We start from the raw sequence: 16388 nt of genomic DNA on the forward strand, positions 1-16388 counted from the left end.
CTAACCTAAGGGTTAAAAAAAAAACAGATACATATAAGGACCATGTACTTAATTTATAATATACGTCTTTTCAACAACCAAAGAGGTTATAGCATAAACGTAGAAATCCTCTATGACTCTACATGGAGTTGATGCACAGTCAACCAAACTATATATTTTTTTGCATCGTCTGCAATACAAATGATTCAGAGGATACTTTCTGAAAGACTTAAATGATCTACCTATAAACTTTGAGCTAATAGCACTGATCATATAATGTTTACAGTTAGAAGTCGGACTATTGATTAAAAGTGATACTAAAGTCTCGTTTCTTTTTCTTTAAAAATAATAAACATGTCATACTTACCTGCTCTGTGTAACGGTTTTGCACAGAGCAGCCCAGATCCTCCTCTTCTGGGGTCCCTCGCCAGCTCCCTGGCCCCTCCCTCCTGCCGAGTGCCCCACACAGCAATCAGCTTGCCATGGGGGCACCCGAGCCAAGCCGCTGCTCTGTGTGTCCATTTAACCACTTAAGCCCCGGAGGATTTGGCTGCTAAAAGACCAGGGTTTTTTTTGCGATTTTTTTACTGCGTGACTTTAACGGACAATTGCGCGGGCCTGTGCGACGCTGTACCTAAACGAATTTGACGTCCTTTTTTTCCCACAAACAGAGCTTTCTTTTGGTGGTATTTGATCACCTGTGCGATTTTTTGATCATGCGCTATAAACAAAAAAAGAGCGTCAATTTTGCAAAAATAACAATATTTTTCAAATTTTTTTATATGAAATTTCCCCAAAAAAATGTAAAAATCTAAATTTTTTAACATTTTCGGCCAATTTGTTTTATGCTACATATGTTTGGTAAAAAAAAATCGCAAAAAGCGTATTTTGATTGGTTTGCGCAAAAGTTATCGCGTTTACTAACAAAGGGAAAGATTTTTGTCATTTTTGGTGTTTTTTTTTAACGCGTAATGGCGGCGATCTGCGATTTTTTTCCGGTACTGCGACATTGCGGCGGACAGATCGGACCCTTGAATGACATTTTTGACACTTTTGGGGTTACCAGTGACATTACTGCAGTAATCAGTGCTATACATATGCACTGTTACTGTAAAAATGACACTGGCAGGGAAGGGGTTAACTGTATTGGAGAGGGAGGGGTTAAGTGTGTCCTAGGGGCGTGATTCTAACTGTATAGGGACATGGCTATTGGTGTAAAAACAAAGATCAACGGCCCTACATAGTAGAACCGTCTGATCTTCATTTTTACACCAGGGAGAATGACGGGCGGCTTGTTTACATAAGCCGCTCCGCCTTTCTCCCTTCACCGGAGCGATCGTGAGTGACCGTCGGACGATCGGGTCCGCCGGTCACATGCACTGACTTGTCAGTGAACGAGCCTCGGCGGGCGCGCGCCTCGTCGGGCGCGCGCCCGCCCGACATTGGCTCTCAAGTCAGTGACAGGCGGGTGACGTACCAATACGTCACTCTGCCTGGCCGGGGCTGACCGCCGCAGTATATAGTCGTGCAGCGGTCGGCAACCAGTTAAGCATGGAGCCGCTGTTTAGCCCCACCCCCTCTCTCTTTAAATTGGCTAACTGACTTTGATTGACAGAAGAGGGAGCCAATGACGCCACTGCTGTGTCACAGCCAACCCGAAGGGAGAGTCCTGGACGGCCGAGGCACTTGTGCACATCGCTGAATCGAGAGAGGGCTCAGGAAAGTATTAGGGGGGCTGCTGCACACTGAAGGTTTTTCCATCTTAATGCATAGAGTTTATTAAGTTAAAAAAACTTCTGCTTTTAGAACCACTTTAAGGACACCCAAACCACTCCTTGATCCCGTTCTCACTACCACACTTCCCTTCCTCCCTCTTTTCACCTTCTCTTTTCCAATCTATCACTCTCCCACCTAACATCTACAATTAAGCCACTTCTGATGACCACACCTATAATATAAAGTTGATCAGATGGCTTTGTTCCACTCCGCTTTTCCTTATTTTCTTCCTATAATTTTTACATTGTTTCACTGAACAACTTTGTTGCAGTTGTTCTGTGGGTAGGTGCAGTGTGGTGCGGGAAGTAATGACACAGAGTCCGGTTGTAGGAGCAAGAACTTCTATTGGAGGAAAGGCTCAATTGAACAGACAACCCAATGGGAGAACACACTACGCTAGGGAAACACTCACAGTTTGGTGTAGCTTGAGAACACAGCGGATTCAGGAGCACCAACAGCATCTGTCTAAAGCCCCGTACACACGTACTGATTGTCGGGCGAACGATCGGCCGTCTTTTGTCCGGTGCTGTCCTGTCGGCTGAAAAGTGCAAAAGACTGCACACGAATTTTGTCAGCCAACAACAGCTGACTGCAGAAGTGATGTCATGTGATGGTTAACTTTCCGTGTGTTTTTTCTTTTCTGAGCATGCCCAGTCTTGCTAATCTGCTGTTTGTCGGCCGAATTCTGTACTGACTGGCGAACAATCGGCCGTTCTGGTGACGGCCAACAAAAGTTTTAAAGTCTGCACGCCAGATTCTGTTCGGCCGAAAATTCGCTGTCGGTTGTCGGAAGCATCATACTAACAAGCCGACAATCGGCCGATCGGACGGCGGCCGAATATTTACGGCCGACAATCGCTACGTGTGTACGGGCCTTTAGAGTGGAAAATGTAGCCTAGCTGGTCCAAACCCAATGGGGAAGATTCCGCAGAAGGATGGCATGTTCCTAACGTCCCTCCTCGCCAGGAACCTCTCCCTGCCGCTAGTGACTTTCCCTGTCATATGTGTACACTTTCCCTCACCCAGGGGAGGACTGGGAAGGGGGGCAGGGTGGCAATCGCCCCCCTGGGCTGCTCTGATGCCGGGTAAAAAGGCCTCACTCAGGGATGGGTTATTGTAGGGGTCAGACACTGTACACAGCTACCAGTCACCGATGCACAGGGTTATATTTGCAGAACTGCAGCATGGCGGAATGAGTGTGCAGAGTACGCTCCTGCACCCGGCGGGCACAATACTAACACAGTCACTTCCCTGTCAGGCAGACTGATCTCCGCCCGACACATATTAAAATACTCTTTGCTTAGAGGTTCACATCATGTACAGATTCTAACATCAGTCACATGTAGACTCGACGCGTTTCAAGAAACCTGAATGAATGTGAAAGGATCTATAAAGCCTAAATACACTTGCTATAAACATACATTCTCATTGCTTATTATTTATTTGTTTTTTCACTCTTTTAACATGTAATGAAAACATTTCTAACAAAACAGAACTTGACAAAAAGAAATGTGCCAAGAAGAGTGCAAAGAGTTCCGCAGCAGTGTTTCAGCTGTCCGCATTAATTGCTCTGCTGCTGTGCCAAGGATATTGCAGTTTATTAGTTTAATTAACAACTACTGCAGTAATAGAGATCCTTATGTAGCAGGGAATACAGATTTGTGCTATTCTTAGATTATTCCAGATCAGCTTAAAATCTTTAAAAACTAAGTATGCAAAGAAGACGCTGCTAAACAACACAGCAGACATTTAAGATTATTAGGTCCTTTAGTGCCGGTTCACACTGATGCGATGCGGGAAGGCTGCGAATTCGCAGCCTGTTCCCGCATCGCACACGCACCCCAGGCAGTTCACACTGCCATATGCGATCCGCTGGGGGTGTCAATGTAATCTTAACGACACCCCCAGTTTGATCGCATATCGCAGTGCGATCGTGCAGTTCGCACAGGATGGGATTGCACAAGTGTGAACCGCTGTGCGATCCGATCCTGATGCGGCAGCAAAAATGCCTCCTGTGCGTGTTTGCTGCGGGTGCGATGCGAATTTAGCCATAGAAACTGTATGGCTAAACTCGCACCGCACAGCTGATCGCATGTCATGTCGGAGCAGTGCGCTCCGACATGACATGCGAACCCCGCACACGCAGTAGTGTGAACCGGGGCTAACACACATTCACCCGATGTGTCATCTCATTCATCATCTGCCATGGCAGTCCACATAGCAACAAAACTAGATAAAGGTTTTTTTTTTTTTTTTAACTCTCCGATTAGGAAAATGGATCTATTCACATTAGCGCGTTACCAAAGTCACAGTGCGACATTGGAGTGCAACTTTGATGCCACTTTTGGTGCAACTTTGATCCAACTTTTCATTCTCTGGACTGAAGTCACATCCTAACAACTGCACCAAAGTAGTGCAGGCTACTTTAACCACTTGCCGACTGCCTAACGACGATTTACGTCGGCAGTCAGCCCCTCACAGGCAAAGCGACGTAGTACTACGTCGCTAGCCTGTGAGGCTCTAGGGAGCGAGCACGCGCCGCTGGAGGCGCGCTCCCGCTCGCTCACGGACCCCCACCGCACGTGTGAGCGGCGGACCAGATGTCCGCCGGTCACTCGCGATCGTTGGTTACACCAGGAGAAAGGCAGGCGGCTGATGTAAGCAAAGCCGCCTGTCATTCTCCCCTGTGTAACAGCAGAGATCATACGGTCCTGCTATGTAGGACCGTAGATCTCTGCTGTTACATGAAAAGCCACATCCAATCACAGTTAGAATCACGCCCCTAGGGACACACTTAACCCCTCCTTCTCAAATAAAGTTAACCCCTTCCCTGCCAGTGTCATTTTTACAGTAACAGTGCATATGTATAGCACTGATTACTGTAGTAATGTCACTGGTCCCCCCAAAAGTGTCAAAAATGTCAGTCAAGGGTCCGATCTGTCCGCCGCAGTGTCGCAGTCCCGCAAAAAAAAATCGCAGATCGCCGCCATTGCTCGTTAAAAAAAAACAATAAAAATGACAAAAAACTTTCCCTTAGTTAGTAAACCCAATAACTTTTGCGCAAACAAATCAAAATACACTTTTTGCGATTTTTTTTTTTTACCAAACATATGTAGCAGAAAACAAATTGGCCTAAAATGTTAAAAAATTTAGATTTTTTAATTTTTTTTGGGGGGGGGGGGGGGGGTTTCATAAAAAAAATGTGAAAAATATTGTTATTTTTGCAAAATTGTCGCTCTTTTTTTGTTTATAGCGCATGATCAAAAAATCGCACAGGTGATCAAATACCACCAAAAGAAAGCTCTGTTTGTGGGAAAAAAAGAACGTCAATTTCATTTGGGTACAGCGCGCAATTGTCCGTTAAAGTCAAGCAGTGCCGAATCGCAAAAAAGGCCCTGGTCAGGAAGGGGGTAAAATCTTCGGGGGCTTAAGTGGTTAAGTCACACCGATTTGAATGGTTGCCATTGAAAAGGATAGGCTGTGACTTGTCATGCGACTTTTATGTCCAAAGTCGCATGACAAGTTGCACAAATGTGATTGGAGCCTTAAAAAGCAAACTACAACAAAAACAACAACTACCCCCCCCCCCCTCACATCCTTTAGCTAATCATTGCTATAGAATTGTAATAGAAAAGACATGAGTGCCTGATCCTCTTACTAATGACCTATTTGGGGTGAAAAAGTAAGAAAAAAAAGAAAGTAATCAAAACTACTCTATGTCTGAATCATTATCTATCAGGAACACCATGTCAGCCGTAAGGCGCTTGGAAACGCATACACAACGTCGTGCATGTGAATGCATGAGCATGTCCACCATAATCAATGGAACCTAGTGGCCTATTTAAACTTGGACCCTGCATGGAATCATTGCTAGATGGTCTTTTAGCTTGCATCTCTTCCAGTGCTTTTTTTCTCAAAAAATAGGTGCAGGAGCGCAACCATGACAACCCCTCCCCCCACCTCACACACCCTCCAAGCCTCATAAAATAGTGGGTATGGTAAAATTTCACTAACAGTGGGAATGCATTAAATAACAGGAGTGCATTACGTACAGATTGCAGAGTTGGGGGGTTCCTCACAGAGTGCAGAGTGCTGTGTTAAGCTGAAGCACAGAGTTGGCTCTAGTACCATCCCTCAAACTGTAGGTGGCTCCTCCTCTCTCACTTGCAGGGAGATCATCCAGTGGGGATGTCAGAATCGGCAATGCACCCCATGCCCCTGCATCTCCCTTGTTGCCATCCTGCACTCAGGGGGAGCAGCTTAGGAGATCAGATCTGTGGGAGCTGCTGGGAGGCAAGCTATCACTAATAAGCACAGAAGCCGAACCTCTGTGTTTACAAGCAGGGCCGGTGCTTCCACTAGGCAAACTAGGCAGCCGCCTAGGGCGCATTGCCACCTAGGGGCGTAGCCATGAGTCCGCACTCTTTCTCCATCATGAATGATCCTTGTGAGCTGAGGGGAGGGGCTGCCATGGGGGAGAAGGAAGGGGCAGTGGAAGATGCCAGGTGTCTTAGGCAGTGCGGAACTACCAGTCTCTGGCTTTCCACCATTGTTAGGGGGCCCAAATAGGCAGGAAGTGAGTCCGGCAGAGTGCTGCCTGAATGATGATCCTCTTTGGCTGGAGCTGAGCAGCCTTAACCCCGGTCAGGAAGTGACTCTCTGTACTGAGCTGATGGGCAGCCGTTCATTTCCCTGGGTCGGTATTAAGCAGGGAGCTGAGCAGAGCTGATCCTGAGCTAGAGCTCGGTACTGGAGGGCGGAACCTTTACTTGAGCACAAGTGACGAGGCACCGGAAGGGTCTGAGGAGGTTGGCGATTAAATAAGTGTGGAGCTCTCTGACTGCTGCTTTTCCCTCCACCGGGAGCCAGTTGGAGCTGTGGTGAGCACTGTGGTCCAGGAGAGGAGTGTCTTGGGAGAAGGAATCAGCAGGATCATGGTGAAGGAGGGCAGAGTGCGGGCCACTCTCTTCATACTGTCCAGTGAGTGTGCCCAGAACAGGGGATCGGGGTCCCTGGGTGTTACATGGAGCATCCCTGGTATGAAAGGGAATCGGGGTCATCAGGTGTGCCATGGGGAATCTGAGTCACCAGGTGTGACATTGGGGAAAGGGGTCACCGGGTGTAACAGGGGTTCGGGGTCACCAGGTGAGCCATGAGGAATTGGGGTCCCTGGGTGTGCCATGGGGGAATTGGGTCCCCAGATGTGACACAGAGAAACATTAGGGTCCCCAGGTGTGACATGGATGAACATCAGGGTCCCTAGCTGTGACATGGAGGAACATCAGGGTTTGACATAGAGGAACATCGGGGTCACTGGGTATGACAGCATGACATGGAGGAACACGGGGTCCCTGGGTGTGACATGGAGGAACATTGGGGTCAGTGGGTATGACAGCATGACATGGAGGAATATTGGGGTACCAGGGTGTGACATGGAAAAACATCAGGGTCCCTGGGTGTGACATGGAGGGACATCAGGATCCCCAGGTGTGACATGGAGGAATATGGGGGTCACTAGGTATGAGAGCATAACATGGAGGAAGCATCAGATCAGGGTCACTGGGTATGACATAGAGGAGTTTTTAACCCCTTCCCTTTTTTTTCTTTTGGGGGGGCGCAAGTAGCTGGTCTTGCCTAGGGTGTAAAATAGACTAGCACCGGCCCTGTTTACAAGTGTTAGTGGTAGGCAGGGAGCAGAGGGCCTGAGCCAGAGGTGGTGGAACTGAGTTCCACCAAGTTCCAGCTGAAAAAATAGCCCTGATCTCTTCTATCCTTGATTCTGAATGTGCTTGACTCTGTCAATGACCAACTTTGATCTAACCTGCCTCTGAATTAACCCTGCCTGTTTATGTATACTGCCTATGTATGTTACTGACCCCAGCCTGGACTCTTGACCAAGGTTTTGCCTATCCATCCTGCACCTAGTTCCCAGTACATTGTTAACCTCTGCTCATCTTAGGCCTTGATTCTGCTTGTAATTTGGTGCATTCCTGCTGGGCCTTTACTGAACTCAGATTTTGACCGGGCTCTGCTCTCTATAGGTCTGAAGGAAATTAGGGTGCCCTCAACTCTGTGCTATTGCTTACCTGACACCAGCGCTCCCAAGTTCAAGTCTGCAGTTCCAGCTTCCTGGCACTTGCTCCCTTTCATTTCCCTAGCAGCCCTTGTCTCAACTTTCAGGGGTGCTTGGACAGAAACTGTGCAAGAGGCCACCCTCACCTTCTCAAGCTTCTCATACAGGTACATCAGAAACAAGACATACAGGTACATGACACCATCTGATCATCATGGCTATGATTTTTATAAGAGCAATATAGTAGTTGTGGGGGTTTGCTATAGGCCACCTAACCAAGGGGAGGAGGTAGAGCTGGAATTTGTAGCACTAATGGGTAAAGCGGCAAAACTGGGATCAGTCATCATATTGGGGGACTTCAATTATCCCGACATTGACTGGGAAGAGGGGACTGCACACTCGCATAAGGCCCGTCTATTCACGGAAACCTTACAGGATAACTACATGTCACAGTTGGTGGATTCCCCTACTAGAGAGAATGCAATCCTGGATCTATTGATCACTAATGACCCAGACATAATCTCGGAGGTAGGAGTCCAGGACAATCTGGGCTCTAGCGATCACAGGATGATCACATTTAGTATAAATAACAATATAAAAAGGCAAGTGGGGAACATAAGAACCCTAAACTTCAGAAGGGCAAACTTTCCAAAATTGTACTCCATGATGGAAAGGGTAAACTGGGACCAAACCCTGGGATCCCTGACCACAGAGGAAAAATGGGAATGCTTTAGGAACATATTAAGCAAAGGCATCTTGCAGTGCATTCCTATGGGGAATAAATTTAGAAGAGACAAAGCCAAACCTGGCTGGCTAAACCGTAGCGTTAAAAAACTTATTAGGGGAAAAAAATTGGCCTTCAAGAAATATAAATCAGAGGGCACAGTATCGGCCTTCCAGCAATACAAGGAGGAAAATAAGAAGTGTAAACACGAAATCAAGATGGCTAAAATCAACTTTGAGAGACAAATAGCGGAGGATAGTAAAAAAAACCCAAAGAAATTCTTTAAATATATCAACAGCAAAAAAACTAGGGCAGAGCATATTGCACACATAATTAGCGATGATGGGAGGATGGTTACAGAGGACACTGAAAAAGCAACCGTGCTGAATGCTTTTTTCTCGTCAGTCTTTACACAGGAAAAGGAGGGGTACACTGACCATGACTGTATGGTTAGTAGTAATACACAGGACTTGCCACTATGGCTAACAGAGGGGGAAATCAGGGAAAGACTGGATAAACTTAACACAAACAAATCACCAGGCCCGGATGGCGTACATCCGAGAGTGCTCAAGGAACTCAGTATGGTTATATCTAGACCACTGTTCCTAATCTTTGCTGACAGTATTAGGACAGGAGATGTACCAGGGGATTGGAGGAAGGCTAACGTGATTCCGATATTCAAAAAGGGCCAGAGACATATCCCGGGAAATTATAGGCCTGTCAGTTTGACATCAATAGTATGTAAACTTCTGGAGGGGATGATAAGGGACTATATCGTAGAGTATGCTAAAGACAACAACATCATCAGTAGTAACCAACACGGGTTTACAAATGGGCGTTCTTGTCAAACCAATCTCTTAGCATTCTACGAGGAGGTGAGCTGTGAGCTAGATAGGGGCAGACCAGTGGATGTGGTGTACTTGGATTTCGCTAAGGCGTTTGATACAGTTTCCCACAAGCGCTTAATTTATAAAATAAGGTCTGCAGGTATCGACAGCAGGGTTTGCTCTTGGATACGGAACTGGCTAAAAGGCCGTGTCCAAAGGGTGGTAATAAACAGCGCATACTCAGACTGGGCTGAGGTAATAAGCGGGGTGCCCCAGGGCTCAGTCCTGGGACCAACCTTGTTCAATTTATTCATAAACAGCATTGAGGACGGGATCAGTAGTTCGTTATCAATTTTTGCAGATGACACAAAATTGGCCAGGGCAATAACTGCACAGCATGAAGCAGATATCCTACAGAATGACCTGGACAAAATTACGGAGTGGGCAACGACATGGCAAATGAGGTTTAATGTGGAGAAGTGTAAGGTTTTGCACTTGGGGACCAAAAACATAAAAACACAATACATGTTAGGAGGGGAACCCTTGGGGGACTCAAAAATGGAGAAAGATCTGGGAGTCTTGGTTGATGATAGATTAGGCAACAGCATGCAATGCCAAGCGGCAGCTTCCAAAGCCAACAGAATATTAGCATGCATAAAGAAAGGGATGTATTCCAGAGATAAGACTATAATCCTTCCACTTTATAAAACTCTGGTCCGACCGCATCTGGAGTATTCTGTCCAGTTCTGGTCGCCAGTCCTCAGGAGGGATGTGTTGGAGCTGGAGAGAGTCCAGAGAAGGGCAACTAAACTAATTAGGGGATTGGAGGACCTTACCTATGAAGAGCGGCTGCAATCGCTCGATTTATTTTCCCTGGAGAAGAGACGTCTGAGAGGGGACATGATAGCAATTTATAAATATCTTAATGGGGATCTCAGCTTAGAAAAAAAGCTGTTCATTCGAAGGAATTGCATGAGGACTCGAGGACATACAATGCGATTAGAGGAGAAGCGTTTTAACCTCAGGCAACGTGGGGGGTTCTTTACTGTTAGGGCTACAAGATTGTGGAATTGTCTACCACAAGAGGTGGTTTCTGCGGGTAGTATGGTGACTTTCAAAAGACTCTTAGACTTACATCTCAAGGATCAGGAGATAAAGGGCTATGTTAGATGATTACAGTCACACACACCTACACAGGTTGAACTGGATGGACTATTGTCTTTATTCAACCTCACCTACTATGTAACTATGTAACTATGTAATATAGATGAGTTATCTGAAATCACAATGCAACAAAAACAACACACTCTTGCAGGGGCTTCGACTCTCATATTCTGCTTAGACCTTGTTCTCCAGAGGCACATATCTCAGCCAGTGGTGATATGACAAAGACATTTTGTCTATAACCTTGATCAAAAATGTTGAAACAAATGTCTTTATTTGGCCTATTCAGGGTTAATAAAGCTTTTTGTCCTTGCAGTTAACCAATCAAGTGCCTTGAACCTTGGCTTTTATGGAGTGGGGCTTATGGAGCTACGCAGGGATACTGTAAGATTCTGGTACCTCTGGTACCCTTAATTTCCATTTCCTTTCAATATGCGTCCCACCTTTCTAATCAGGTGGTACGCATACACCTTTAAGACGGATGACGTCATCGCCGAGCGCCGCTCTGAGCGGCTATTTCAACCGCCGGCGTTCTCTCTCACGTTGTTCGTTCAATGTGCCTGTGCCTGTGCTTATGTGCCCGTGTGTCTACATGCTTACAAGCTTGTCTCGCTGCCGGAACCTCCAGCTATTTGCTTTTACCTGGAACAGACCGGAACCTCGCTACTGATCCCTGTATCTCGCTACCAGATCGCTCCCTCACTACTGGAACCCTCTACTACTAACCTTACTAGTGATAAGTACCCCACAGGGGAATCCTCCATAACCTAACTTACACTACCTACCTCTGCACATTAAGGACTGTTACTATCTATGCATACTAATTCTATCATCTGCACTGTTACATAGATTGCTAGCTCTTGAGTCTACTACCATCTATCCTTGCACTGGGTTAGCCTATCCTGTATTTGTCATCTGCTGTCCTTACCACCTGTTACCATACTCGATTACTAACCTATCTGCATTCTACCTAAATACCATCTAATACTCTCCTGAATATTTCTATCAAGTGCTTACCATCTCTGTCACTGTTCACACCTGTCCCTTCAGCACATCACCTTCATACTATCATATACATCCTATCACTCCAGGAACATTTTATTGAGTGTATGTATATCTGTATGCTGAAGCTGACGGGCCCACAGTGATGAGTCTGGAGAGTTGGATCTGGTTATTCAACACATCTCTACATGACTATTGAGTGGAGATTCTGCAGCTGCAAATCCAGCCTACTACAAAAACGCAGGAGCGTTACAGATACTAGACAGGTGAACTGTGAAGCGGTGTAAAAATGTAAATTTGCCCACAATGCTAAAATTAGGTATAACCCTCTTTTTTGAATTTATGATGGAAGTTGGTCATGTAGATACCTTCTGATTTAACCACTTAAGCCCCAGCCCTATTTCGGACACTTTTTGTTCACAAGTTAAAAATCAGTCCACTTTGTCTGCTGTATTCCAAATTTTGTAAACAATGTCTCCTAGGAGCTCTCCTAAATCTTTGTCATTGTATATTTAGATGACGTCCTGGTCCTATGGCAGACGTATAATTCTACTGCTGCCAAGGGACAGCAGAATAACAGCAACTGGCCTATATGCCAGACTGGTGGACTGTCTATTCAAGTACCTCAATCTTAGTTATGTTGTCTCTGTCCATGAGCTGTAAATACCCCTAAGTTTTCTGCTATTCTAAACTGGCCTTAAAGTGGAGTTCCGGGCACAGAAAAAAATTTTCAGTGAACATACCCCCGGGACAGTCAGGGCTAGTACATTCCACAATAGCTAGCCTCTGATCTGTCCCGGTTCGCACTTACTTGCAAGAAGAAATACTCACTTATAAAATCTCTTCTCCAGCGTTGCCATCTCTGTTGTGGGCAGCTGAAGCCGGCGCGATCCTCTTCTGCGTCTTCTTCCGTGTCTTCTTCTCCCAGAATGCGCCTGCACCGGCCCCGCTCGTCACTTCCGGTGCGGCGCCGCATTCCTCCACAGCTTCTGGGCATGCCCAGAAGCTGTTTAGCAGGGAATGCGGCGTCGCCCCGGAAGTGATGAGCGGGGCCGGTGCCGTCGCATTGATTCCTGGGAGCGATGACGTTCAGCTCCCAGGAATCATTGCAAGCCAGGAAGTGACAGCGGAGCCGCGGCGCAGAGGGAGGAAGTGAAGAATAGGTGAGTATATTCTATCTACAATTACAAGGTGAGTAAAAAAAAATAATATACCTAACTATCCAATTCCTTTTCAGGTGAAGGAGACCAAGCGGATGGGCACAAAAAAAAAAGATCGATTTTGTGCCCGGAACTCCGCTTTAACCACACACAAAAAAAAATAAAAAATACAGACCAGCTGTAACAAACAGTTTACAAAGGGCTACTCAGCTCCATTTACTTGGTTTGCCTCCCTTACCAGACATTAGCTACTCACAGTAAAGTCTAGCCAGCAGAAGTTGCTCTGCACTAGCATCCCTTTGGTTCAGTCAATGATCCTAAGAGATTGGTTGCAGCTATCTTCTTTCAGCAGGAAGAAGGCATCCTTTAAAACATTGTACATAGGTACATGGTTGGTAAGGTCGAATAAAGACACCAGTCCATCCAGTTCAACCTTAGTGTGTGTGTGTAGCTTAAGATTGATTGTGTGGATGCTTGTCTTCTTTAGAGACCCTGGGTTAAGTCGTTTCGTCCCAATGCTAGAGTCACCATTCAAAGATTTGTATATTGTGATCATACTCCCTATTAGGCCTCTCTTCTTCAGGGAGAATAAGTATAATGTTTGTAGTCTTTCCTCATAACTGAACTTCCACCTCACTTATCAGCTTTGTTGCCCTTCTCTGGACTTTCCAGTTCTAGCACATCCTTCCTGAGGACTGGTGACCAGAACTAAACATCATACTCAAGATGTGGCCAAACGTTTTATAAAGAGGTAGAATTTTAGTTTTATGTCTTGAGTAAATACCCTTTTTAATTCTAATAGTCTGCTATCATTGCTTGCCGAAGGTTTGTATTGCATGCTATTGCTGAGTCTGTGATCTACTAGGACCACCAGATCCTTTTCCATCCTTGATTCCCCTAAAGCACAGGTGCGGTCCCCTAGGCTATTTCATGTGGCCCTCACATCTCTCCTGCAGTTGCGGCACCCCCCTTTTTTCTGCCCCCAGCTTGTATCTGTAGTTGGCAGCAGAGAGGACAGAACTCCTTTGCCAGATCATGCACTCCTATGTGCTACTGCAAAAAGGCTCATCTTTGCCTTCCCCCCTTCTCAGCAGTCCGCAGCAGAGAGGAGGGTAGAACTCTCTGTGCAGCTGCAACACCACCTTGCCTTTGCCTCCCTTGGTCTCAGAATTCAGCAGACTCTGGAAGCTGACTCCAGCCCTCCTCTGGTTCTTCTCCAGACCCTGCACTTCTTTGCAGATCCACCCACATCTTCTTCCTGGCAGCAGCACAAGGTAAGGGGTGCATTGTGATGTAAGGAAGGGTGGGTGACTCTTTACTTCTGATGGTAGGGGGGTTCTTGACATCTCATGTAAGGGTGTAAGGGGGCGTGGGGTGCTCTGAACATCTAATCCTACAGATATAACTGGCCCTTTGAGGGCAACCATAATGTTGATGCGGCCCGCGATGAAATTGAGTTTGACACCCCTGCCCTAGAGGTTCTCCCACTAACAAATACTTGCATGCATATTTTTAGCTCCCATGCGCATTAATTTACATTATGATAGAACAAACAGATTCTCAAACAGCCTGAGAACCAGGGCTGCAGTCTTCACCATCTTCATCTCTAATATCAAGGTTAACCTTGTGTGAAAGGTAGATTCTACTTGTACAGGTTGCATAAGCATCATGTGACAAATTGCAGGAAAAACAAAACACTGCGACAGGTTTTGTCAACCGATTTGGTCATATGGAAAATGTACAGAAGGTCTGGAAGCTCCATCAGTTTCAGTGCTAGCTAGAAGTTGTCTTACCTTCTCCCAGAGGGTCCAAGGTATGGATCATGAGCTGGAAGATGGTGCTGCGCATGGTACTGTTATGCAGAGAGGCCGAGCTTCCACCTCTGGTTAGGAATGGCTTCAGCTAGACAGAGGTGGAACAAATGATACATTAAATACTGTAACCCATAATTCATTGAGAATATGCATAACATAAGGAAAACCCCCTAATGTTTCATGACACAAATTTTCATCATCCCAGTACCATTTTTTAGAGCTGGCGGTCGGCTTTCAGGTGGTAACAGCCAATGTGGCTCGGTCATTACCCCAGCCAGCGGGAGGGGAGGCCCCCCTCTCCCACTGCCTTCCGCGGCTCTGCCCGCGTCTCCCGTCCCACTGGGAGACCCAAACAACCAGCCAGCACCTCTGCCGGCTGGTTGGAGTCCCGAACGAAGCCAGATTCGGCTTCGAACCCGTCTCTGATGATGTAACCCGGAAGCGGCGTCCATGACGTCACGTCCGGGTTACTCGGCGGCTAAAGGTGCCGAATTTAAAAAAGTGACAGTATTCAGTGGAGGGGTCTGGTGTCTTTTAGACCCCCGATCTCTCCATAAAGAGTACCTGTCACTGCCTATTTCTGTCACAAGGGATGTGTACATTGCTTGTGAAAGCAATAAAAGTGATCAGATTTATTTTTTTTTTTTTTAAAAACCTGTGTCAAAATTTAAAAAATTGTATAAAATAAATACGAAAAACAAAAAAAATTATTTTAAAGCACCCCGTCGCCGTGAGCTCGCACATAAAAGAAAACATATACGGAATTGCGCCCCGAAAATGAAAGCGCTGTTCAAACCACACATGTGAGATATCGCCGTGATCGCCAGAGCAAGAGCAATAATTAAAAAAAAAGAGATACTCTGTAACTCTAAACTGGCAACCGTTAAAAAATTTTAAAGCGTCGCCCATGAAGATTTTTATTGATTGTAGTTTATCGCCATTCCGCGGGTGTGCGCAATTTTAAACCGTAACATGTCAGGTATCTATTTACTTGGCGTTACATCATCTTTCACAATATATAAAAAAAAAATTCAGCTAACTTTACTGTTTAGTTTTTTTTTTAACCACTTGCAAGTACATATACTGCGGCGGTCAGCCCCTCCAGGGCAAAGTGACGTATCGGTATGTCACTCGCCCACGAGCCAATAGGGGGCGAGCGCGAGCCGCCGGAGGTGGGCTCCCGCCCCCGCTCATTCCCTGACATCCCCGTGCGAGTGACTGGCGGCTCCGATGTCCGCCGGTCACTCGCGATCTCCCGCTGGAGAGGGAGAAAGACAGGCGGCTGATGTAAACAAAGACGTCTGTCATTCTCTCTAGTGTAACAGCAGAGACTATACGATCCTGCTATGTAGGATCGTATGTCTCTGTGGTTACATCAAAAGCCACGCCCCTTGACAGTTAGAATCACGCCCCTAGGGACACACTTAACCCCTGGATCTCTAATAAAGTTAACCCCTTCCCTGCCAGTGTCATTTTTACAGTAACAGTGCAGATTTATAGCACTGATTACTGTAGTAATGTCACTGGTACCCCCAAAAGTGTCAAAAATGTCAGTCAGGGGTCCAAACTGTCCGCTACAATGTCGCAGTCCCGCAGATGACCGCCATTACTAGTTAAAAAAAAAAACAATAAAAATTACATAAATCTTTCCCTGTAGTTAGTAAATGCAATAACTTTTGCGCAAACCAATCAAGATCCGCTTATTGCGATTTTTTTTACCAAAAATATGTAGCAGAAAATAAATTGGCCTAAAATGTTAGAAAATTTTGATTTTTACATTTTTTTGGGGGAATTTCATATAAAAAAAATTTGAAAAATATTGTTATTTTTTCAAAATTGTCGCTCTTTTTTTGTTTATAGTGCAAAAAG

The 16388-nt window shown here is 45.9% G+C and overlaps 1 protein-coding gene across 2 annotated transcripts in view; it reads right to left on the bottom strand.

The window, feature by feature from the left end:
- SLC24A1 (solute carrier family 24 member 1) overlaps window positions 1–16388 on the bottom strand; it is a 156954-nt gene that overhangs the window by 78000 nt on the left and 62566 nt on the right. For both annotated transcript variants that reach the window (XM_082255257.1, XM_082255256.1), the window contains exon 4: window positions 14499–14607. In XM_082255257.1, coding sequence (XP_082111383.1) covers window positions 14499–14607 — 109 coding nt within the window. The remainder of the gene's footprint in view (window positions 1–14498; window positions 14608–16388) is intronic.

This window comes from Pelophylax lessonae (assembly GCF_965119305.1).
Source record: "Pelophylax lessonae genome assembly, chromosome: 4".
Taxonomy (NCBI): domain Eukaryota; kingdom Metazoa; phylum Chordata; class Amphibia; order Anura; family Ranidae; genus Pelophylax; species Pelophylax lessonae.